The 24,572-nt window shown below is 49.6% G+C and overlaps 3 protein-coding genes across 3 annotated transcripts; 2 read left to right on the top strand and 1 right to left on the bottom strand.

Moving 5' to 3' along the window:
• Window positions 1-14,169: 14,169 nt before the first annotated feature.
• On the bottom strand, window positions 14,170-15,066 carry LOC136523330 (uncharacterized). The gene has a single exon (XM_066517047.1). It carries the CDS (start codon window positions 15,064-15,066, stop codon window positions 14,170-14,172), a length of 897 nt encoding a protein of 298 aa, XP_066373144.1.
• Window positions 15,067-15,650: 584 nt separating this feature from the next.
• Window positions 15,651-16,058, top strand: LOC136523329 (thaumatin-like protein 1). Its single transcript, XM_066517046.1, has 2 exons — window positions 15,651-15,706; window positions 15,791-16,058. The coding sequence occupies exons 1-2, from the start codon at window positions 15,651-15,653 to the stop codon at window positions 16,056-16,058; spliced, it is 324 nt and encodes a 107-aa protein (XP_066373143.1).
• Window positions 16,059-18,202: 2,144 nt separating this feature from the next.
• LOC136519438 (probable E3 ubiquitin-protein ligase WAVH2) lies at window positions 18,203-20,454 on the top strand. Its single transcript, XM_066512842.1, has 4 exons — window positions 18,203-18,321; window positions 18,429-18,848; window positions 18,933-20,189; window positions 20,276-20,454. Exons 1-4 carry the CDS (start codon window positions 18,217-18,219, stop codon window positions 20,342-20,344), a joined length of 1,851 nt encoding a protein of 616 aa, XP_066368939.1. The 5' UTR covers window positions 18,203-18,216; the 3' UTR covers window positions 20,345-20,454.
• Window positions 20,455-24,572: the final 4,118 nt, after the last annotated feature.

The following is a 24,572-nucleotide window of genomic DNA, read 5'->3' as shown; positions in this document are numbered from 1 at the left end:
TTATACATTCAGTATATATGCAAACTTATATTATTGCATTAATATTGGCTATTGATCTTGGAAGATTAATCTTCAACAATAAGCATTGATTCTTTGTTAGTGGAGTGTTGTTGAGGCAGAAGTACTGCCGCATGATTGTTTAATTATTTGTTTCGTTAACAACACATTTGTCGAAGTTTTATGTCATTTTAGGTGAGTATGTCTACAATATATCATCCATGTTACCTATTCAAATAATGCCTTTATACATACATACATACATACATACATACATACATACATACATACATACATACATACATACATACATACATACATACATACATACATACATATATGTATATATATAGTACTGAGATGTGTACAGTATAATTTAATTGGGTCTGATCTATTATTTATTCAAGTAAATCAAATAAATTCTAAAATCTATAATAAATTCTGGGTATAATAGAGGTTATTTTTCTTATGTGAAATGATAAAAGAGATTGGGTCAGCTTAAGCGGTGACCATGCATAGAAATGTGTTCTAATTGTGAGGTTGAGAAAGATAGAACGCAAATGGACGATGCCGTGCCGAGCCACGTATTAGTACATGGCGCGTTTAATTTTGAAACTATATATAGATTCACAAATAAAATGCCTTATTAAACAAAGGATGTGTGAACGGCGGCTTTTTAAAACCGTTGTGTGGTCATCGATGTGATGTAAGCACGGTGACGTAAGCACATTTCACACTCTACTGTGACACAGTTAATAGGAGTATGAGTTGTTGGTGGCTGCACGAGATGCCTTTAATTTGGGGGTGATTGGTCACTTCGGTGATGGGGAGTCGAGATGAAAAATCGGTCCAGGATGACGAGATGTATGTTTAAATCGTGTATCAAGTCATATTTGGTTGTTTTTGTCGTTGGTCCAGTACGAGATGAGATCTTGTTTGATTGCATGTATGGATGAGAGTATTGAGTGTATACTACATGGGCCTCTGTATCATGGGTGCATCGCGTCGTCCTGCATCGCGAGGGAAGTAGAAATCGAGAAGACGGATCCATACGGAATGGAGGGGTAAAGATGAATGAGACAGAACAGATAAAGGATACGAGACAGACATCAAACACGACCAAATGCACCAAACGACGCTAATATGGTGCTCAGGATGACCTCCTACGTGTAACCAATCACTCCTTTGTGTACTAGTACTCCGTCTCGTAATTAACAGGAGAAGATGCATGCATGGACAAGGACAATGCCATTGAAGAGCAGGAGCAGCTTCTTCAATCGGTCTGTTCGCTGGTTGGTTTTTGGGCTGGTTTGAGCTGACTGGTGCTGGTTTATTGTGAGAGAAAAACACTGTTGGCTGGCTGGTTTGGGCTAGCTGAAACCAACAAGCGAACAGGCTGTACGAACATTGCAGCAATTTCCCACAGTACCATTGTGCAATAATGCACGGAGCAAGCTTGAGATGGTGGTGTGCTTTCCCAAAAGAATGCAACTATAAGTTACGTGCCATCAAAAATGGTTTATGTTTAATCAAATTTCTGATAAATACTATTCACATTTATGGCTCTAAAATAATTTATTATAAAAATACATTTTATAATTAATCTAATGATATTGATTTGATATCATAAATATTAATACTTTTTTCTATAATTGATCGAATTTAAGATTCTAAACCATGACACCGCGTTAGAATTGCATTCTTTCTCGATCGGAGTGGCTACAGAAGAATGATTTTTCAACAATGGAGTGCTACATTGCATTTATATTCCCATAACACAGCTGTCATACAGTACTTGTGAGCAATTGAATTCACATCCCCATCGGTACGATGTAGGTTGGAGAGCAGGACCAGTATTTATTGAAAAAGTAAGTTCACCCGTCGCAATTACAGCCTCTCTCAAAAAAAAATGTAACTATAGATTACGTGCTTGTTAAAATAGAGTAGTTTACATTTGATAAGTTTATAGTGAATAATATTCACATTTATGGCTCTAAATCAATTTATTATGAAAATATATTTTGTAATTAATCTGACGGTATCTATTTGATATTAGAAATATTGCTACTTTTTTAACCTATAATTAATCAGACTATAGATACTAACACATGGTATTGTTCTAGAATTACATTCATTTCTAAGTATGGAGGGAGTACTACTAATAAAGTACGTTTTCAATTAGATTTCTATAGTCATTAATTATGATATCAAGTAACTAAAATGGTGATGTGGAATTAAGAAAAGTGACAGGGGAAAATGGTTTCTTATTTCTTATACACGGGAACCAAGTTACAAAGAGAGTATCTCATAGTTTCTAGGTTGGAACCGTGATAAGTACATCTTGTCCTAAGTCAAATTCGCTAGGACAACACGCATAGTATTTCCAAGACTTAACAATTTAATATAATTTCCTGTAAACTAGTCCCTCCGTCCTGGACAAATTAATAAGGTCGTTTGGCAGGAATACTCCAAACAATTTCTTCTCTACAAGCAACGATCGATACTTACCAAATGGAGGCAGAGGTGGAGACGGCGGGCCGGCCACAATAGTCCGGTAGGGTAAGAGGCCAAGGAGTATTTGTCTTAAAAAAAACTCTTTTATTGTTATTTTTTGTTGAACATTTGGTCAATTTACGACTTATATTAATCCATAAAAACGACTTAAACAATAGTAACAGTACCACTAACCATACTGTAACACCACCACTACTGCAGATAGTATTCAACAGTGCAGCAACCAAGTACGCTAACAGAATAGCATATGACAATAGCGCACAGTGGGATTAGATTTATACCCTAGGGTGGGACTGCCGGTACCCGCGGACAGTGAGCCACCATCTTCTCCGTCGTTGGTGTTGGTGCGGTTACCAGTCCTCCTCGTGTCCACCATGTTGGCACGGGAAGCTCCTGTAGGTGCGGTGTCGGAGCAGTAGAACGAGACTCTCCCGTCAAGAAGCAGAAGCCCCCGAACAGGAAGGTGTCGGAGCAGTAGAACGAGACTCTCCCGTCAGGAAGCAGAAGCCCCCGAACAGGAAACTGCAGACGGGGCAGCAGTCGCACCGGAAAGCCGGCGCTCCCCAAAAACTTGATTCCCCGCCTACCCGTGCAGGTACGCTTGACGGGGGGAAGTTCCGGAGGCCTGCTACCGAAGCTCCCTGTGCGTGCAGGGAACTCCGGTCGGAGATGCAGACGAACAGCTCAGCGCTCAGATGTTGCGGAGAGGAGGAAGAGGAAGAGTCGGGTCTCCCCTCACGGACAGGCCCCCCCCTTTATAGCCGTGCAGTTCCCCATCTATCCGTTAGGCCCTGTCGGGGGAATGAACCTGGACAGGGTGGTTGGGCGTTGGGAGTTGGCTGCGGCAGCTAGGGTTTCGGTTGGGCCAAGCGACAAAGGCCCACGGCCTCGGCCTCGGCCTCGGCCTCGGCCCGGCCCGGCGCGTCGCGCGCGCGCGGGCGGGCGGGCGGGCGGCGTGGCTCGGCTCGGCGGCGGCGGCGGTGCGCGCGTGTGGCCTCCCAGTTCTCCCTCTCAACTTGTCTATGTGAGAGTCCTAAGACTCACTATTTAAGTTGAGAACCTTTTTAGTGAATTTCCCATATGATACTAATCACTTTTCCACTTAATAATAATTGTGGGCCTTTGAAGTTTATTTGATTAATTAGAATAAATAATGGGCCTAGCCCGAATTAATCTAACAATCCCCACCAAACTTCAGAAGTCCACAGTTAATGTCTTCAGTTCTGAGCTTGTTTGATATACCAGTGTTTCGATGGAGACTGTTAAGTTGAGCATCCATCTAGAAAAGGAGTTTACACTCATTTACAACTGACCAATGGACTATGCCTTGAATTGATAGTTTTGTGCAAAGTGAGGCTCACTCGATTCCTTTACTGATACTAGGCTGCCTGTAGCATCCCCTCTGGTTGGAGCATATAAGTCATACTCCTGGCCTATTCATGAGTATCTAGAGATCACCTAAATCTCATAGATTGCGACTAGCAATTGAACTCACATAGGTGTGTTCCTTTAAGATGCCCTGTAGGCCGACATCTTTGCTTCTCATTAAGCAACTCGGATCACATTGAGGTATTTACCAACCTGCCATACAGATAGGAAGAGAAGTGCATTACTCAAGAGATTGACCTTTATTAAAAAGGGTCTCTTCCCTCAGTCTACCCATAGCTTGTTTCACCATCCTAATTCACGGGATCTCCGATCACATAGGACAGGTTACCACCACGATAGAACTTCATGTGGGTCTCAGTCCCATCTCACTCGATGCACTATCTATCACATTACGCGATAGTCCCTTAGTAAATTGATCTACCAGATTTTTAGACGTATGGACATAGTCCAATGCTATTACTCCGGAGTTTCTCAATTTTCTGACAGATTTTAACCGCCGCTTTACATGCCTAGTGGTCTTCATGTTGTCCTTTGAACTGTTTATCTTGATAATTACTGTTCGGTTATCACAGTTCATAGAAATTGCGGGCATAGGTTTTTCAACCACCGGCAAATCCATAAGGAGCTCACGGAGCCATTCAGCCTCAACAGTAGCGGTATCAAGTGCTGCAAGTTCTGCTTCCATTGTTGACCTCGTTAAGATGGTCTGCTTGCAAGACTTCCAGGAAACAGCGCCACCTCCAAGTGTGAATGTATATCCACTTGTGGCTTTTAACTCATCAGCATCAGATATCCAATTTGCGTCACAATAGCCCTCGAGTACCTTCGGGTACCCAGTATAATGAATGCCAAAGCTCGACGTTCCCTTTAGATAGCGCAATACTCTTTCAAGAGCACGCCAGTGATCATCTCCCGGATTTGAAACAAACCGGCTTAATTTGCTCACATCAAATGAGATGTCAGGCCTCGTTGCACTAGCCAAGTACATTAGCGAGCCGATGATTTGGGAGTATCTCAACTGATCCCTCATTATTCTTCGGTTCTTTCTCAGGATCACGCTTGGATCATAGGGAGTGGACACAGGCTTGCAGTCACTATAACCAAAGCGACTCAGTACCTTTTCCACATAGTGAGTTTGTACAAGTGTTACCCCACCATTTTCTCCCCTTAGTAGTTTGATGTTTAGTATCACATCAGCCACTCCCAAATCCTTCATGTCAAAGCTCTTTGACAGAAAGTCTTTGACTTCCTCAATCACATTGAGGCTTGTCCCAAAGATTAGTATGTCATCCACATACAAGCACATGATTACTCCTTCTCCCCCACCATAGCGGTAGTACACACATTTGTCGGCTTCATTCGTAACAAAACCAGCAGATGTCATAGTTTTATCAAACTTTTCATGCCATTGCTTAGGTGCTTGTTTTAGGCCATACAAAGACTTCAATAATTTACACACATTTCCTTCTTGACCTTCTACTACGAAACCATCGGGCTGATCCATGTAGATCTCCTCATCTAGCTCTCTATTTAGGAAAGCCATCTTAACATCCATCTGATGAACGAAAAGACCATGAGACGCAGCTAGGGCAAGCAGTACTTGGATTGTGGTCAATCGGGCCACTGGTGAATAAGTATCAAAGAAGTCCTCGCCTTCTTTCTGGGTATAACCCTTAGCCACAAGCCTTGCCTTGTACTTTTCAATCGTACCATCAGGCCTGAGCTTTTTCTTAAACACCCATTTACATCCTACAGGCTTGCACCCATAAGGACGATCAACAATCTCCCAAGTTCCATTGGTCATAATTGAATCCATCTCACTTCGCACTGCTTCCTTCCAGTAGTCAGCGTCGGGAGAGGAATATGCCTCAACAATGGTGCTTGGAGTGTCATCCACGAGGTATATAGTGAAATCATCACCAAAAGACTTTACAGTCCTCTATCTCTTACTCTTTCGAGTAGCTCCACTATTATCCTCCTCAGGATTCTCAACACATGTTTGTTCAAGATGTTCTGTTGGCGCCACGGGAGAATCAATAGGTTTTTTACTAGATGTGCTAGGTTCATTTCCTCTCATAGGAAATTCATTCTCAAAGAATGTAGCATCTCTGGACTCAATCACTGCACCAACACGCATGTCAGGTACTCTAGAGCTTACAACTAGGAATCTATAGCCGACGCTGTGTAAAGCGTAACCGAGGAACACACAATCTACAGTTTTTGGTCCAAGTTTACGCTTTTTGACGATTGGCACATTCACCTTGGCCAAGCATCCCCAAGTGCGTAGGTATGAGAGAGTCAACCTTTTCTTTTCCCATTCCTCGAATGGTGTTACTTCTTTATTCTTTGTAGGAACTCTATTCAGGACATGACATGCCGTCAATATAGCCTCACCCCACCATTCATTGGAAAGTCCTACAGTGTCTAACATGGCGTTAACCAAATCAGTTAGAGTGCGATTCTTTCGTTCGGCAATCCCATTGGATTGGGGGGAGTATGGAGGCATCCTCTCATGAATAATTCCATGTTCCTCGCAGAATGAATCAAACTCATGTGAAAAGTATTCTCCCCCACGATCAGACCTCAACCGTTTGATTTTTCTTTCCAATTGGTTCTCTACTTCAGCTTTATAGATTTTAAAATAATGCATTGCTTCATCCTTTGTTTTTAGCAAGTACACATAGCAAAATCTAGTGCTATCATCAATAAGAGTCATGAAATATTTCTTTCCTCCTTTGGTCAATACACCATTCATCTCGCACAAATTAGAATGAATGAGATCTAGCGGTGCCAAATTTCTCGCCTCTTTCACAGCCTTGTGAGGCTTGCGAGGTTGCTTCGCTTGAACACAAGCATGACACTTAGACCCTTTGACCAGATCGATTTTAGGGATTAATTTTAAACTAGCTAAGCGCGTCATACAACCAACGTTGATGTGACAGAGTCGGGAATGCCAAACATTAGACTCATCATCATTTCTCACATGGTTCACAATTTTATCACAAGAATCCATCAAAGAGAAGCGGAACAAGCCTCCGCTTTCATAGCCTTTTCCAACAAAGATTCCATACTTGGATACAACACATTTATTGGACTCAAATACAAGTCTAAAGCCATCTCTACACAATAGAGATCCACTAACGAGATTCTTCTTGATGGAGGGGACATGCTGCACGTTCTTTAGCTGCACGATCTTTCCCGAAGTAAACTTCAGATTGATCGTACCAACACCAAGTACAGCAGCATGCGTACCGTTTCCCATCAGCAAGGAGCAACCTCTTTGTTCCTGATAAGAAGAAAACAAAGAAACATCAGAACAAACATGAATGTTAGCACCCGTGTCAACCCACCACTCAGGCGAGAGACAAACTAAAAAAACTGTAGGTAGATGATTACCGTACCCAGATCCTCCAGATTCGCTAACAACCATGTTTGTGGACTTCTTTTGCTTGTCCTTGCGGTCAGGGCACTCTTTTGCCCAATGGTCAGATGCACCGCAGACAAAGCAAAGGCCATTTTCTTTTTCCTTGCCCTTTTTTTTAAAAGTTGCAGCTTTAGGCTTGACTGCAGGCTTGTTTTTCCTCTTCCTCTGTGCGGCATGAAAGTTCTTCTTTTGCACCAGATTAGCGCTAGAACCTTCCTCATGCGCTTTCTTGCCATGAGTGTCCTTTGCCCTAGCATTCTCCTCCACACCAAGAGTAGCAATGAGATCAGTCACACTGAACACTTGCCTCCTGTGCTTTAGAGTAGTGGCAAAGCTCGACCAAGTAGGTGGCAGCTTAGCGATGATACCGCCGGCCACAAACTTGTCAGGCAACTCACACTCATTGTTCTGGAGTTCCTTTGCCAGCATCTGTATCTCATGAGCCTGCTCTACTACAGATCGGTCATCGACCATCTTGTAGTCATAGAACTTCTCCATGATGTACAGCTCAGTGCTAGCATCGGCAACACCGAACTTGGCCTCAAGTGCATCCCACATGTCCTTGCCAGTGTCCATATCCATGTACACTTGCACCATGCTTTCAGCTAATATGCTGATGAGAGCCCCCTTGAACAAGTTATCTGCCTCATTGAACTTAATCTCCTCCTCGTGAGAGAAAGGAGGTTCAATGCGCTTTCCCTTGATCACGTGCTCACAACGCATACTAGTGAACCACAGCTTGGAACGGACACGCCACACTTTATAGTTGGATCCATCATCTTTCAATGGTGGTGGTTTTAGTGACGCAGCAAAACTAGCAGTCGAAAAAGACCTATTAAGTTTTTGGATTGTTGAACATTTGGTCAATTTACGACTTATATTAATCCATAAAAACGACTTAAACAATAGTAACAGTACCACTAACCATACTATAACACCACCACTACTGCAGATAGTATTCAACAGTGCAGCAACCAAGTACGCTAACAGAATAGCATATGAACAATAGCGCACAGTGGGATTAGATTTATACCAAGCAGAAGCCCCCGAACAGGAAGGTGTCGGATCAGTAGAACGAGACTCTCCCGTTAGGAAGCAGAAGCCCCCGAACAGGAAACTGCAGACGGGGCAGCAGTCGCACCGGGAAGCCGGCGCTCCCCAAAAACTTGATTCCCCGCCTACCCGTGCAGGTACGCTTGACGGGGGGAAGTTCTGGAGGCCTGCTACCGAAGCTCCCTGTGCGCGCAGGGAACTCCGGTCGGAGATGCAGACGAACAGCTCAGCGCTCAGATGTTGCGGAGAGGAGGAAGAGGAAGAGTCGGGTCTCCCCTCACGGACAGGGGCGCCCCCCCCTTTATAGCCGCGCAGTTCCCCATCTATCCGTTAGGCCCTGTTGGGGGAATGAACCTGGACAGGGTGGTTGGGCGTTGGGAGTTGGCTGCGGCGGCTAGGGTTTCGGTTGGGCCAAGCGACAAAACCTGACCAAACCAGGCCCGGCGAGTCGCGCGCGGGCGCGGGCGGCGCGGCTCGGCGGCGGCGGCGCGCGCGTGTGGCCTCCCGGTTCTCCCTCTCAACTTGTCTATGTGAGAGTCCTAAGACTCACTATTTAAGTTGAGAACCTTTTTAGTGAATTTCCCATATGGTACTAATCACTTTTTCACTTAACAATAATTGTGGCCCTTTGAAGTTTATTTGATTAATTAGAATAAATAATGGGCCTAGCCCGAATTAATCTAACATTTTTACTCGTGTCCAACCTTCTCTTTCCTAATTCTCCTCACATTCACTTAATATATGAGCCCATATTTGTATTGCTTGCTCTTCTTTTCTCTACTCCACGTCAGCATTTGCTCGGCTATAATCCAACACACCCTCAACCGTATGAGAGAAATTATAAGCTATAAGACGATTTATCTAATAATATTGACTTTTACAATATAGTTCATGGATGTGGTGTAAAAACAGTGACGTAAGCACTTGAAACGATGTCAGGTCATCGATGTGATGAAAAAACAGTGACGTAGAAAAATGTCACACGAGCTATACTCAACTGTGTTATATTTAATATGAGTCGTTGTTAGCTGTTCAAACAGTACTCCGTTCGTGCTAAAAAATAAAGTCGTTTTAAATAAAGCTCGGATCAAACATTTGGAATATAAATCATGAATTACTTTTAAGTTGTTTAGTTTGAATATATGAAAATCATATGTATAGATTTGTCTTAAAAAATACTTTCACAAAAATTTACATATATCACTTTTTGATAAATATCTTTATAAAAATAAGTAGTCAAAGTTACGCTTTTGAGACCGTGTCGCTATAAAATATGACTTAAATTTTTAGTACGCAGGGAGTACTGTACTGTGGATGAAGGCATTAATAATGAGCGTAGCAGCTTTGTGGTCCAATCTAATAATCCCATGCACAGTACGTTATGGGAAAACCACCATTTTCTACGTCTTTTTTTTTCAAAGTCCTCACACTCCTCACCTCAGCAAAAACGACCAACCACCTTACCTGTCCGTAGCTATCTTTATTAGGGTAGCCACAACATATTTTCTTTTAGCAAGGTGCAAAGGTTGACACGTCAACAGGTGCTTCAATTCGTTAGAAAAGAAGTCTCCAACGTGTAAACTTGTTCACACTAAGGTGGGCCCCACACCAAACAAAAAACTGTGTGGATGAATAGACATTCAGAGTACGAGTGGTGACACAAGGAGAGAGGTGAGTGGATGAGTGAAGAAAAATTGATTTATATTGTCCGCACCGGTGTGAACATGTAGCTTGGAGAATACTCGCTGTATTGATCAATGAAATGATAGACAGTGCATACATAGGCGGTGTTCGCTGGTCTGGTAAACCAGACCAGCCGGCTGATTCCCCCTCTCAAAACACTATTCATCAACCAGCCGCTACAGCGTTTCTCTCTCATAAAACCAGCCAGTTTCAGCCAAGTTTCAGACCAGTGAACGGGGCCATATAGGCTAGGTGGGGAGCCTGGGATCGGCTGGCCCATCTGCCGGTTTACATTCTAACACTTCCCCGCAGTCTGAACTAGAAGCACCGTGAACATTTAGACTGGATCTAAACTCCGTGAAAACAGATGTCGGCAGACCTTTGGTGAAGATGTCGGCGTACTGGGACGAAGTGGGAACGTGCAAAACGCGGACTTCACCGAGGGCGACTCGTTCTCTGACGAAGTGCAGGTCGATCTCGACATGCTTAGTTCGCTGATGCTGAACCGGGTTGGTGGAGAGGTAGACAGCACTGACATTATCACAATAGACCAATGTTGCTCGACGAAGAGGACAGCGAAGCTCTTGCAGAAGTTGGCGCAACCAGCAGGCTTCAGCTACTCCATTGGCGACGGCCCGATATTCGGCCTCTGCGCTGGACCGAGACACTGTAGGCTGACGCTTGGACGACCAGGAGATGAGATTGTCCCCGAGAAACACTGCATAACCCGAGGTGGATTTGCGAGTGTCAGGACAGCCCGCCCAATCTGCATCTGTGTAGACGGTGAGATCAGACGGTGAGGTCTGGTGGAGATGAAGTCCAAGATCTAGAGTGCCCTGAAGATATACCGCAGAATGCGCTTCATAGCGCCAAGATGAGGCTCCCGGGGATCATGCATATATAAACAGACCTGTTGAACTGCGTATGCAATATCCGGGCGGGTGAAGGTGAGATACTAAAGAGCTCCAGCAATACTGCGATAGTGAGTGGGATCGGCGACCATGGCCCCATCGGCAGGAAGCTTGGAGTGAGTATCCACAGGTGTGCTGCAAGGCTTGGAGTCACGCATACCAGCACGCTCCAGAATATCCAGCATGTACTGTCGTTGAGAGAGGAACAGGCTATCAGCTCTGCGATCAACAGTGACACCTAAAAAATGATGAAGAGGTCCCATGTCCGTCATAGAGAATTCCCGGCTAAGTGCTGCAATAATGCACTGAAGGAAACTTGTAGACGATGCTGTGAGAACAATATCATCAACATATAGGAGTAGGAACACCACAGCAGCACCTTGGCAATAGATGAACAGTGATGTGTCAGACTTAGCCTCCATGAACCCCAGAGAAGTGATGTGGGAGGCAAAGCGACTGTGCCATGCGCGAGGAGCTTGCTTTAGGCCGTAGAGAGACTTGTTTAGGCGACACACATAGTCAGGTCTGGAAGAGTCAACAAACCCAGTGGGCTAAGCACAATAAACTGTCTCCGTCAGGGTGCCATGTAGGAAGCCATTCTTCACATCAAGCTGATGAATAGGCCAGGACCGAGACGGGCCCAATGTGAGAACCACCCGAATAGTAGCTGGCTTGACGACAGGGCTGAAAGTCTCATCATAATCAATTCCCGGACGCTGTGTGAAACCGCGAAGAACCCACCGAGCTTTATAGCGGTCAAGCGAGCCATCAGACCAGAATTTGTGACGGAAGATCCATTTCTCTGTGACAAGATTAACACTAGGTGGACGAGGCACCAGGGTCCAGGTGTCATTCGCTTGCAGCGCATCGAACTCAGCTTGCATGGCGAGGCGCCAGGCCGGGTCGGACAGGGCGGTGCGAACGGACGTAGGCACCGAAGAGAGAGCCGTTGTGTTGAGGTTGAGGCGATCAACTGGCTGCCGAAAGCCAGACTTGCCACGTGTGCGCATGCTGTGCGCATTGACGACGGGAACGATAGCCTCTGGCGCTGTCGACGTGGTGCGACCAGTGGACCGCCTGACGCTACTGGCAACAACCTGAGGCACGATGACCTCAGGGGCAGCGGCATCAGGTGGTGGCCCAGCGGTAGTGGGTGCTGAGGGACTAGTTGCCGGGCTGTTGTGGCCTGTAGGCGAGCTGCTAGGCGCAGCGGGCGGCATCAAGTGGCCAGCAGCAGCGCTGGTAGGACCCACAGTTGGCGGCGAGCGGCCAGCAGCTAGGCTGCTGGAGCCAGGCGTGGCTGCCATGCTGGGAGTACCAGGGGCAGCAACCACGTTGCCAGGAAGTCGAGTACCTGCAGTCACAACTCTCAGCCCAATGGGCAAAGTGGAAACATCATCATCAGTGCTCAAAAAATCTAGTGTGTTGGGATCCTGAGGGGTGGTGGACACTTTGGAGAAAGGAAATAAAGTCTCATCAAACATGACATGTCGAGAGACAATAATCCGATTGGAGTGAAGGTCAAGACACCGGTATCCTTTGTGATCGGAGCAATATCCAAGGAAGACACACAAAGATGAGCGAGGTGACAATTTATGTGGAGCTGTGGAGGAGAGGTTAGGATAGCAGGCACAGCCAAAAACCCGAAGGTGAGTGTAGGATGGTTCTATGCCATGAAGAGCAAGGAATGGAGTGCGGCCGTCAAGGGTTTTGGTTGGGTGACGATTGAGGAGGTAGGTGGCAGTATGGAGGGAGTCAGCCCAATAAACAGGGGGAAGACTAGCCTGAAACAGAAGGGAGCGCACGATGTTGTTTAGGGTGCGAAGGGTACGCTCGGCACGCCCGTTCTGTTGAGAGGTGTATGGGCACGACATGTGGAGGACCACACCGTGAGTGAGGAAGAACGTGCGGGCCGAGGAGTTATCAAACTCACAGCCGTTGTCGCACTGAACCGCCTTGATAGGAGTGGTAAACTGCGTGCGCACATATGAGAAAAAAATGAGATAAAACACCAAAAGTATCGGACTTGAGGCGTAAAGGAAACGTCCAAGTGTAGTGGGTGCAATCATCAAGAATGACAAGATAATATTTATAGCCAGACACACTAACAACTAGAGAAGTCCAAAGATCACAATGTATTAAATCAAACGGATGGAGCGCGCGGGAGTTTGACATGGAAAAAGGAAGACGCACATGGCAGCCTAATTGACAAGCATGACAAACATGATCATTGTGGTGCTTATTACAGGAAATAGCGTTGGAGCTGATGAGCTTGGACAAAGCCTCATGACTGATGTGACCAAGGCGACGATGCCAGAGGGTGGATGAGGACAGGGCGGCAGTGAGGGCGACTAGGTTGGCTGGTGCCGGTGGAAAGAACGGGTAGAGATCACCCGTGCTATTGCACCTGGCGATCACGCTCCGCGTCTGTAGGTCCTTCACAGAAAGGCCAAAGGGGTCAAATTCGATGGAACAATTATTGTCAGTGGTGAAACGATGAACAGAGATTAAATTCTTAATAATGCTAGGTGAAACTAGAACATTAGAAAGAATAAGAGGACGTCGATCGATGGAAAAAGAATGTGACCCAACAGAGGTAACGGGAAGCAAAGCTCCATTACCGACAATGATAGATGAAGGACTTGATGACGAAGGAGGGTGAAAGGAGGATAATATACTAGCATTGTTGACCATATGAGTGCCAGCGCCGGAATCAGCATACCACTTGGCCGAAGATGGTGGGTTCAGCGACATGGTGTTGAAGTTGCTAACGAGAGACGATGCGTCCCAAGAGCCGCCCTGCATCGGGTCCCAGGGAGAGAGCTGCTGCTGCTGCTGCGAGGTACTATCGTAGCCACCGAAACCTGGAGGCGGGGTGCCATATCTCGGAGGGGGTGCACCAGCACCAGGTTCACTAGTGCCATATGCAGGAGCGCCATACGGCGAGTAGAACACCGGGTACTGCTGTGCAGTGAACGCAGCAGGCGGAGGATGAGGGGGCGCTCCTGGAGCACTGCCAGCGAGGGGCGGATGCGGCCAAAATTGGACCATGCCAGCCCATGGGTTGATGAAGGGCGCTGGCGGGCGAGGCATGCCGGCGTAGTGACCAGCACCTCTGGTCTGGTTGCCAGACCCTCCAGCATGGTGAGATTGCTGCTGCTGTTTGCCTCCACGGTCACGACGTCGCCCGCCCGAGCGCTAGGACTGGGAGGAGCCGCGGCTGTGGCCGCCGTGCCCACTGCTGTGGCCTTGCCCGCTGCCACCAGAAGGAGTGCGTGGGGCAGCGACAAGAGCGGACGACGCCGGTGGTGGTGGAGCGTCATTCCCGGTGGCGATGTCGTCGATATCAATCTCCTCGAGAAGGAGTAGGGTGCGGGCTTCCTCGAACATAGGAAACGGCTGGCGCATCTTCAAGTTAGTCACCATGGGCCGGAACTTGTCGCTGAGGCCTCGGAGGAGCGTGAGGACCAGCGTGCGGTCGCCGATCGGGTCACCGAAGTCGCTGAGTGTTGCGGCCATCGACTCGAGGAGGCGGCAGAACTCGTGAATCGACGACGCTCCTTGCTTGGCCGTGCGGAATTCGGTGGAGAGGAGGAGAGCACGTGACTCGCGCTGGCCGAGGAACTCGTTCTCGAGGAACGTCCAGGCGGTGCGCACGTTAGGGTTGTGCAACATCGTGGACTGCTGAAGATCGCCATGGATGGTGCCGTAAATCCAAGTGAGAACGGTGCAGTCCATCTGCACCCACGCCGGTCGGTCAGCGTGAACCACATCAGCGAGGACGTGATCCGTGAGGGCATACTTGCCCAGAACGACGAGGAAGAGAGATCGCCACCGATTGTAATTGTTGGCGGCGTGATCCAACACCAGAGGTATGAGAACCTTGATGTTGACGACGGCGATGGCTGCGGCGTGAACAGCAGCATGCTGGGCCTCGTAGGCGTCGAGGGCGGCCGCGCGATCCGCAGCGGCCTTTTCCGCGGCCTCGCGCATGAGGCGTGCGTCCTCCGCGGCGTGTTGACGTGCGGCCTCCGCCGCATCACGCTCGCGCTGCTCGCAAGCCTCACGGGCCAGGCGGTCGGCTTCGGTCTCCATTGCTGGCGGCGCAAGGATCAGCGACGGGAGGGGATCGGGCGGCGTGCGTGGGCTCCGCGACGCTCCGTGGAAGGAAGGCCGGCAAGCAGTGACGGCTCCACGGCGGCAGAAGGGCTGGCCGGCGATCGAAAAGACCAGCGGCGGTGCAGTTTTAGGGTTTGTGGAAACGATCGGTCGTAGGAGCGAACCGTGACGATGATACCATGTGAACTTGTAGTTTGGATAATACTCGCTGTATTGATCAAGGATAGACAGTGCATACATATAGGCTAGGTGGGGAGCCTGGGACCGGCTGGCCCACCTGCCGGTTTACATTCTAACAACCAGGTGCTAAAATAAGCAATACGTGTAAGATGGTGATAGGCTAGCACCTCCTCTCCAATGTACTGTACCGCCTTTAGAGCATCTTCAAGAATTTTCTAAACCTTCTCTTAATCCTTGTTTTTTAGAATAATCGAACAAAACCTTTCTCTAACAATTTCTAATCTTAACTCATAAAATTTATGCACTTCGAAAAAACAAGCCAATCCGCGTAACTTTACGCACACCTCCGCCTCCGTCGCGACATGCAGGTGCGACTGCGGATGGGGCAGGTCGCGTGCAACGGCGGCAGCGGCGCCCCGCTGGCTACCTTGGCTGAGTTGACACGCTCGGTGGCGGCAGCGGCAATAAAGACGACTTCTACGACGTGAGCAACGTCGACGGCTTCGACCTGCCCTTGGAGATCGAGCCCGCGGCCGGGGGGCCGATGCCGGAGCGCGTCGTGCCCCGCGGACATCAACCCGGTGTGCCCGAGCGAGCAGGCGGTGAGAGCAGCAGCGGCGTCGGCGAAGAAGGACGGCAGCGGCGGCGGCGGCAGTGGCGATGACGCGGTGGTGGGCTGCAAGAGCGCGTGCCTGGCGTTCGGCACGGACGAGTACTGCTGTCGCGGGAAGTTCGCGTCGCCGGCGACGTGCAAGCCGAGCGGCTACTCCAAGCTGTTCAAGGCGTAGTGCCCTCAGACGTATAGCTACGCGTACGACGACCGGAGCAACACCTTCACCTGCAACTTCACTGCTGGCTGGGAGGTGCAGGGTACGGCAACACGACGGATGGAGGCGGCGGCGGCGTGGGTACGCGCGGCCACGATGGGTTTCGCGCGGGAAAAAAAAGACCGCAGAAAAAAACGCCAAGTGGACCAGGTTTTCTACATATCAAATATTAGAAATTATGGGAGATGATCTTTTTTTTCTCCAAAAACTTTTTTAGGATTTGGAAAACATAAACTCTTGGAGATGCTCCTACCTTCGTCTCTCCTCTTTGCAGTGGCTTAGAACACACGTTGGAGCTGCCCTTAATGGAGTGCTGAGGCGTACATAGGACAAGTATTACTATGTTGATTTGTTTAATTATTTTTTTCACAACACTACAGTGTACATATTTTAAAAATGAAAAATAGGAATCCAGCTCAAGGCCACGCCGGCACCAGATCTCCGCGTTAGCACCAAGCCACACCGCGAACCACCATGAATCACGGCCTCAACCTCTGTGGCCATGGCACCACCACCACGAATCCTAGCTTCTCACCCATGCCAGATCTAGCTCGCTAGCCGTGGATCTAGGAGAGAGAGAGGACGAGGGAGAGAGAGAGAAGAGAGGAAGAGTCGAAGAGAGGATAAGGGCTCACCACGGTGGAGTCGGTAACACGGTTCTACACTTACTCGTCCCATATATAAAATCCATTGCCACCTCCTCGTCCATGCTCGAGATCAACTATCATTATCTCAGCTTTGTGGCCTTACATTATCGTCCCATCACCGCCTCATTCTCTTAGACGTCACATCCTCGGGTCATCACCGCCTCATTCACAATCTTAGAATTTAAGAGCTCGTTTGGCACAACTCAGCTTGAGTAGTTAAGTTTTTTTTTTCAGTTTTCCAAACAACTTTCTGGTGAAGCTAAAGTTGTTTTGAAAACTTATTTAGCAAAATAGTTTCGCATGGTAAACCAAACGACTAAAAAGACTATAATGCCATTAGATTTCGTTTTCCTCTGTTTCCGTCGCCTTCTTCCATCGGGCCGTGCAGAGCTCGGTCGTTTCTTCGAGCTGAGCTGTGCGCCTCTGCCTCTGCTCGTGCCTCCGTCCCCAGCCCAGCAGGTCGTGCGCCTCCACCCCCTCCCTCAGCAGTCTGCTCCTCGGCAGGCCGGCGCACGCGTCTCGACGGGCAACACCTCAACGACCATGGCGCTCGTCCTCGTAGGCCTCGGCGAGCTGTGCCTCGACGGGCCATCTGCCCCCGGTGAGCCGGCGAGATCCGGCGCCGTCCGCACCCTGGCGTCCGGCTGCAAGATCTGCTGGCGTCCGCATCCCGGCGGCCTCCACATCTGCGCGAAGGTGCCCGCTTGCATCCTGGCACTCGCACCCGCGTCCGGCGGCACCCGCGCCCGCGCTCGTGCGTGGCGGTGCCCGCATCCAGCGGTCCGGCGATCCGGCGGCGCCCCTGCCCGCACTCGCGCGTGGCGGCGCCCGCATCCGGCGATGCAGCTGCGCCCGCGTCCGGCGGTCCGTCGTGCCCACGCTCGTGAATGGTGGCACCGGCGTCCGGTGGCCGGCGGCGACCTCGTGTCTGCGAGCCCCCATGGCGGTCCGCGCCCCAGCGGCCCCCGGCTGCTACCGGCGGGCGGCGCCCCGGGCGAGCCGCGCCCCCAGCGTCGGCTCACCCCCCCCCCCCCCCCCCGCGAGCGCGCGCGCTCTCTCTCTGCCCTTGGGCAATAGCTGTCTTTTAGGCCCAGTGGGTCCCACTTGTGTGGGATCAAGCTATGATAAGTTATTTTTTTTTCGCTCTCTCCTTGTGGGAGGAGAAGAAAAACAACTTCATCTGTAAAACTGATTTAGAAATAGTTGTTTGATAAAAAAAATAAAAAACAGCTCCCAACAGCTGTTCTGAGCTGTGCCCTAGGAGTATGTCTGTTCGTGTTAACGAGAAGTTGTCTCCTAAAATCTGTTTTTATAAGTAGGAGTAGTAGTACTACTACAGTGTAATGCAAGCACCAATGTGAGTCTGACGAGATGCCTGATGATGTCGATCGCCAAGCTACATGGCTATATAATGTGCCCACCCAATGCAGAGGCCTTCTCACACAACACAGCCGAGAGACCAAATTAGAAGAATGATCACCAATACCCGCTTGTTCCATGCAAAGAAAATGCATACCACGTCGGGAGTGGCAGCTCCAATGATATGGCTCGTTTTCACACTCCTGCTCGCATCAGTGGTCTACTTTTGTTTTCTTCATTTCATTTTTGTCCTTCGATTGATGGCACCTATCGTGACGACGAGCTGATGATTTATATTTCATCTACGAATACGCATGTGCCGCAGGCCGCCGCCGCAGAGACGGTGAAAGTGATCACCACCCCAGTCTTCGCTCAGATCCCTCGACTTCAGGCAAGCAAAGACTTCCAGGTGCTGGTGCGCGTCGAGGCGCCACCGGCGGCGCAGCAGCAGAGGCGCGTCCCCATCGACCTCGCCGTGGTGCTCGACGTGGGTGGCGGTGGTGCCACGGGCACGGCGAGGCTGGATGCGGTGAAGAAGGCCGTCAAGTTTATCGTCAGGCAGATCATCCATGACGACGACCGTCTAGCCGTCGTCGGGCCGTCGTCCAACAGTCCGCTAGTCACCGGGTTTCTGAGCACTCTCGAGGCTCGACGGAATGCCGAAAAATCCGTCGACGAGCTGGAGCCCCGTGGTGAGTTCACGTCTGGAGCCGGCGCCGGCGCCGCCTTGGAGGAGGCCATCAAGGTACGTGCACGTTTCTTCATTATCTTCAATTCAGACCGGCCAGCTATACTAGCTAGTAGCTGATCTTAACAACTGAAATTTCAGATCCTAAGGGAGCTACCGGCGACGGCGAGCCGGAGCAGCCGCGCGCGCTTCGTAATCTTGGTGACGGACACGGCGACGACGGAGGCCAGCAGCAGATTCAGCAAGCTGCCGCGCGAGGACCTGCCCCCGGTGCACACGTTGGGCCTCGGCGCGGCGTACGATCCCAGGGCGCTGCTCTACATCGCCAGGAAATCCCAGGGCACCTACTCCTTCGTCAACGACGAGAACACGGACGGCATCACGGGCGCCATCGCCGTCTGCCTCAGCGGGCTCAAGGACGTGGTCGCCGTCGGCACGCGCGTCCGCTTCGAGGCGCCCGTCGGGACGAGCGGGGTCACGATCGAGAGAATCGATTCGGGGGGATACGTGAGCCCCATCACCGGAGATAAGGCGTCCGGCGAGGTCTCCGTAGGGGTCCTCTACGCCGGCGAGGTGAAGAGCTTCATCGTCCACCTCAGCGTGCCTGCTCTGTCTTCGACGTCAACGACGACATCCACTGTCGACGGCGGCTGCGACAAGCAACAGCTGCTCACCGTCAGCTTCGTCGGCCACTACACCACCAGCGAAGGAGATGCTGCGGCTCCAGCTCCAAGTCCCCAAGCAATCTTGTACGTGCAAAGGCCACCGCCGGAAGCCATCGACGTCGCCGGCGGCGCGCTGCAGAGAGTCCCCGTCCCCGTGGTGATGAACCACATCGCGCGGTTCGGCGTGCTGGAGATGGTGACTACCTTCGTCAACGAAGACATCTGGCAGCTTAGTTCCATCACGGTGGAAGTGTCGACGAAGCTGCGCAACCAGTGGGAGCAGTTCGTGCAGGCGCGGCAGTTCTGGAGCGGCCTGGACCTGGGAGTCCTCGAAGTCGAGGTCAACAGGATGGTGACCTTCCTAGAAGCAGCAGCAGCAGGAACCAGAAGCGGCTCGTCGGCGACGGCCTACATGCTGTCGTGGCTGTCGAGCTACCAGATGCAGCAGCCGACGGCTATGGGCTCGCCGGGCAGCGTCGCCGCCGCGTTCGTCACCGTGAACATGCAGCTCACGCTGCAGCAGGCGACGATCATCACCACTGCTGCTCCACTATGCATCGACGGCGGCTGCCCGGCGTGCGAGTGCGGGTGCGATGACCGCTGCGTGCAGCCACTGCCGCCGCCGGTGCTCGTGCCGTCCGGACGCGGCGACGACACCTACCGCGTCCACCCCGCATATCCACATGGCGAATTGTTCAACGCCATCAACCTAGCAATGAAGCACATGTACCTGGTACGTGCCTTGATAGGCCTCGCTGATCAGTGACTACTGGATCGGAGTCATAACGTGCTGATGAGGACGTACACAAATGCTTGCAGGCGTTGGTCCAGGCGAGCAATCTCACGCGATGCGACGCTGCTGCCGGCCTCAAGGTTCTGCCGGCATGATCCGGCGAGCAACGACGACTGACGGAGTACAGGCACAATGGAAATGCATACTCACCGCCGATCCATCCATCTAGCTACCGTCCTAGTAGGGAAACGAAAACTACCGTTCATGGTGTGCTTGCAATTTTATTTTATTGACTATACTCCGTATATAAGTACTACTGTACAACCAAGCTTGTGATTAATAAGCAATCGATCATATGCATTCGATATTTCGATAACTAGTATATGCGTTGACTTTGTGCTCTCATTTGCTTTCTATTCCGAAACATTTTTACGTCGAATCTCAGCAGACAGATAACACACACCCTGTACTAAAGATGGCAACGGGTATTTTACTCACGGATATACAGCCTGTTCGTTTGGCCGTGCCTTATCGTAAACTATCGTAAATTTTTAGCCGGAACAATATTTTTCTCTCACACAAATCAACCAGCAGTACTTTTTCACGAAGCAGCAACGATATGAACCAGCCAACCGAACATGCTAAGTCTCACGAACCCGCACCCACGAGTAAAACTATGTACCTGTGCCAGCGCCCGCCACCCATCACGGCCAGCATTCTATGCACGCACCCGCTGTAAGGAAAATAAACCCTAGGCACATTTACTTTGGATTTTAGTGTTTGATGACCAACATAACCAAATTAGACTGATAAATTTATAAGTAATTATTTTGTAGTTCAATAGGGTGCAAGACGTGACTTGGACGAAGGCGACATGATGATCCCACGATCAACACCATAAGCAAGACCCTAGAAGCACAAGAGAAGACCCAAGATATCCAGCATAGTCCAAGCACGAAGATGAGAACCAAGCCGAACGCAAGATCACGAAGAAACGAGCTCGACAGAGGTGACCAGACGCGACCCTTATAGGGACCGGACGCGTCCGATCAGTTGTTCGACAATAGCAGGCATCAGCAGCTATGACCGGGCGCTGAGTGAAGCAGTGACCGGACGCACCGATGACACTGTTCTTCGTCACGACAATGTTTTCAGCGTGACCGGACACAGTGGCACTGAACGACCAGACGCACAAAGTACAGCGTCCGATCGAGTCCATAGAGGTTCTAGAGCGGCGCCAGCATGACCAGACGCGTCCAATCGAGTGAGACCGGACTCGGCCTAGAGTCCGATCAACGCACGCGCTCTAACGGTCGGGACGACCGAACGCGTCCGATCAAGACGACAACAGCATCCAATTAGTAGCAGAAAGTTAGGTTTCGCCCCCAAGATATTTTTTTAATTTTAACACTTTTTCGAACTTAATTTTAAATCTAACACTCTCGGTTTTTTTAAAACTAACACTTTTGGCCGCGCCTATTGCCCTGGCGCGGCCAAATGCTTGTGTCGCGCCATGCATGGCGACGCGGCAGAGGGCTGACGTGGCGGTGACCGGAAGCGCTGGCCGCTGACGTGGCAGGGCTCTGCCGCGCCACCGATCTTGGCGCGGCAGAGCCAGGTATAACCTCCGCCGCGGCCAGTCCCGCTGCCCGAGCAGCAAAGCGGCCTACCGCCCACGCCTGCCTTGGCCCGCTCCTGCCCACCCGCCTTCGCCCGCGCCTGCCCACCGCCATGCACGCCGTCTGCCGCGGTCGCGTCTGCCCACGCCAGCCAGGCAGCCAGGCCGCTAGCCGCCGGGTGCGGCCGCCATGCCCGCACGCCGGCGCGCCTCCCCCTCCGGTCACGCACGGCGGCTGCCCTGCGCCCATGCCTCCTGGCCTGGTCTTGCGCACTGCAACGAGGTACTCCACTAATATAGTTAGCACAGTTAATAAAGTTAGTAAAATTATTAAAGTATAGTTAGTTAGTTTAGTTTAGTTAGTATACGTAATATAATAAGTTAGTATAGGTAGTAAAGTTAGGTAGTTTAGTTAGTACAGTTATAGTATGCCTTGTATATATGTTAATATTTGATTAGTTAGTATAGTTATCGTTAGAAAATATATTAATGTTAGTATGGACATTACGTACGATGATTTCGACGACTTAATGGAGTTTCTTGAAATGCTTTTGCAGATGGATTGTTGTGTTAGAGTTTTGTACGGAGGAAGTATTAGGAGAGAGGATGGTATGTTTGAGGATATGGAAGAAGAATTAGAATGGTTTGATGAACCTCCTAGCTTCAACGACCTTTGTGTCCGTTTGAATGTAAAGTTTGATGGTGATTTCACACTGAAGGGGAGATTTGATACTGGGAAGACTAGGGCACACTATGTCATCATGTCCTTGCGTGACCCTGCTCACTGGTCCCGCTACACTAGGGTTCTCCAAGGTTCCAATGTGCCCATGGCTGAGGTGGTGGTGGAGAATGGGTACAGGATGCATGGTGTTCAGGACGGCCCGTCCATTGATGGTTTTGGAGGCAATGAAAAAGAATTAGGGGTCGAAGGGGAAGCAACTCAGGATAACATGGATTTGGATGGTCAGTTGACGTAGGAGTAGTTTCATTCAACTGCAGTAGGCTATATAAGCAATGACTTCGATGTGAATGAGTTCGAATAGGAAGAGGAGGAGCAGGAGGAGGAGGACAGGATCGGTGATGTAGTTAGCAGTGATTCAGATGATTCTGATGATGACCAAGGAGGTACAGATGCTATGGCAACAACGGCTGATGCCATGCTAGTACCGGTACATACTATGCCATTACCAGTACCAACTGAGGTTTTGCAAGGTGTCCATGCTCAGGGTAGACTAGTCACAGATTTGGCTGCAGATGATATCCTCTATGATTTATGGACCAGAATTAGCGAAGCACAGCAGTATGTTCCACCACCACCTTACACAGCGACTGAGCTTGAGCAACTAAGGTCCAAGAACGTACCTTTCAAGGGCGTTCCAAACTATAGGGATATCAACATGATGGATATGGCAGTTTGTGATACCGGTCTCCAGATGTGTAGGAATTCATTGTATAACCATGAGACAGAAACCCTTATGAAGGGGATGATATTCAACACAATGTTAGAGATGAAACTCTTCCTTCAGGACTATGTTGTGTACCACCATAGACCGTACACCGTCACTCATTCGAACCAGGAGTTGAGGTACCACTTGATATGCAAAAACGGTTGTCTGTGGAGGTTAAATGCAGGAAGGAGACAGAGTGATGGCAAGTGAAGGATAACTAAAGTTGTTGAACCCCACACTTGCCTAGACAATAGGGGGAAGGAAAATCATCAGCAGCTCACTGCACGTTACCTTGTCCGTCATATATTGGGGCTCGTTGATGACAACAACGACATATCGGTGTCTTCTTTACAACAGTCCATATCTAGATTCGTTAGGTACGATGTGACATACGGAAAGGCTTGGCGTGCTAAGCAAATTGCTCTGGCGATTCGATGGGGTACTTGGGAGGAAGCGTACAACAGGGTGCCCCGCATCTTATGTGCAATGCATTATTATAACCCTGGCTTGAAATGGTTTGTGGACACCGGAGGAATGTTTTTTCGGGACCCATTGAGGCATGTCCTCTATCATGTGTTCTAGTCGTTTGCGCAAACGGAACATGCATTCCAGTTTTATCGGCCAGTCGTACTTGTTGATGGCACTTTCCTAACAGGAAAGTACAGGGGCACCTTGATGATGGCTGCTGTTGTTGATCCTAAGGACCAGATAGTACCCGTGGCATTTGCTTTGGCAAAGGGAGAGAATAATGAATCGTGGTCATGGTTCATGCGGCTTCTATGTGTGCAAGTGCTTGGCCCAACTCGCACTATATGTTTGATCTCCGATCATCACGTAGGGCTTCTTAATGCTGTAGCTGAGCATATAGATGGGTTCCCGCCTCTAGTACATAGATGGTGCATGAGACACTTTGCCGCTAATTTCTGGCGGCGTTAACGGAAGCAGGAGGTATGTGACAAGGTAAAGGCTCTATGTTGTATACGTACAGAGCACCAGTTCAAGGAGACAAAGAGAGAACTAGACAAGATGATAAATGCAGCGGGAAAGGCCTAGTTAGAGGCGCAGATGGAACAGAAGGCTTAATGGGCATTAGCATATGACGAGGGGGGGTTTCAGGTATGGCATCATGACCACTAACTCCTCGGAGTCCTTCAACCGTGTATTCACCGAAGTTCGATCGTTGCTTGTGTCTGGAATTGTTGAGTTCTCCTTTCATAAGTGTAACGGATATTTTGTGAAGAGGTGGGAGCTTGCGTAGAGAAATATAGCTGAGCAGGGGCATTTTGGCAAGGCCGGAGCTAAACATTTGAAGGAGGC

The sequence above is a fragment of the Miscanthus floridulus genome, chromosome 18 (assembly GCF_019320115.1).
Source record: "Miscanthus floridulus cultivar M001 chromosome 18, ASM1932011v1, whole genome shotgun sequence".
NCBI lineage: Eukaryota > Viridiplantae > Streptophyta > Magnoliopsida > Poales > Poaceae > Miscanthus > Miscanthus floridulus.
This window is presented reverse-complemented; position numbering and strand designations above follow the sequence as displayed.

Bases quoted from the DNA above. Each gene is read 5' to 3' on its own strand.
- LOC136523330 (XM_066517047.1), bottom strand. From the start codon at position 15,066: ATGGAGACCGAAGCCGACCGCCTGGCCCGTGAGGCTTGCGAGCAGCGC.
- LOC136523329 (XM_066517046.1), top strand. From the start codon at position 15,651: ATGGGGCAGGTCGCGTGCAACGGCGGCAGCGGCGCCCCGCTGGCTACC. The intron at 15,707-15,790 runs GTTGACACGCTC...CTGCCCTTGGAG, and splicing joins CCGCTGGCTACCTTGGCTGA to ATCGAGCCCGCGGCCGGGGG.
- LOC136519438 (XM_066512842.1), top strand. From the start codon at position 18,217: ATGATCACCAATACCCGCTTGTTCCATGCAAAGAAAATGCATACCACG. The intron at 18,322-18,428 runs GTCTACTTTTGT...CATGTGCCGCAG, and splicing joins CACTCCTGCTCGCATCAGTG to GCCGCCGCCGCAGAGACGGT. The intron at 20,190-20,275 runs GTACGTGCCTTG...AAATGCTTGCAG, and splicing joins CAATGAAGCACATGTACCTG to GCGTTGGTCCAGGCGAGCAA.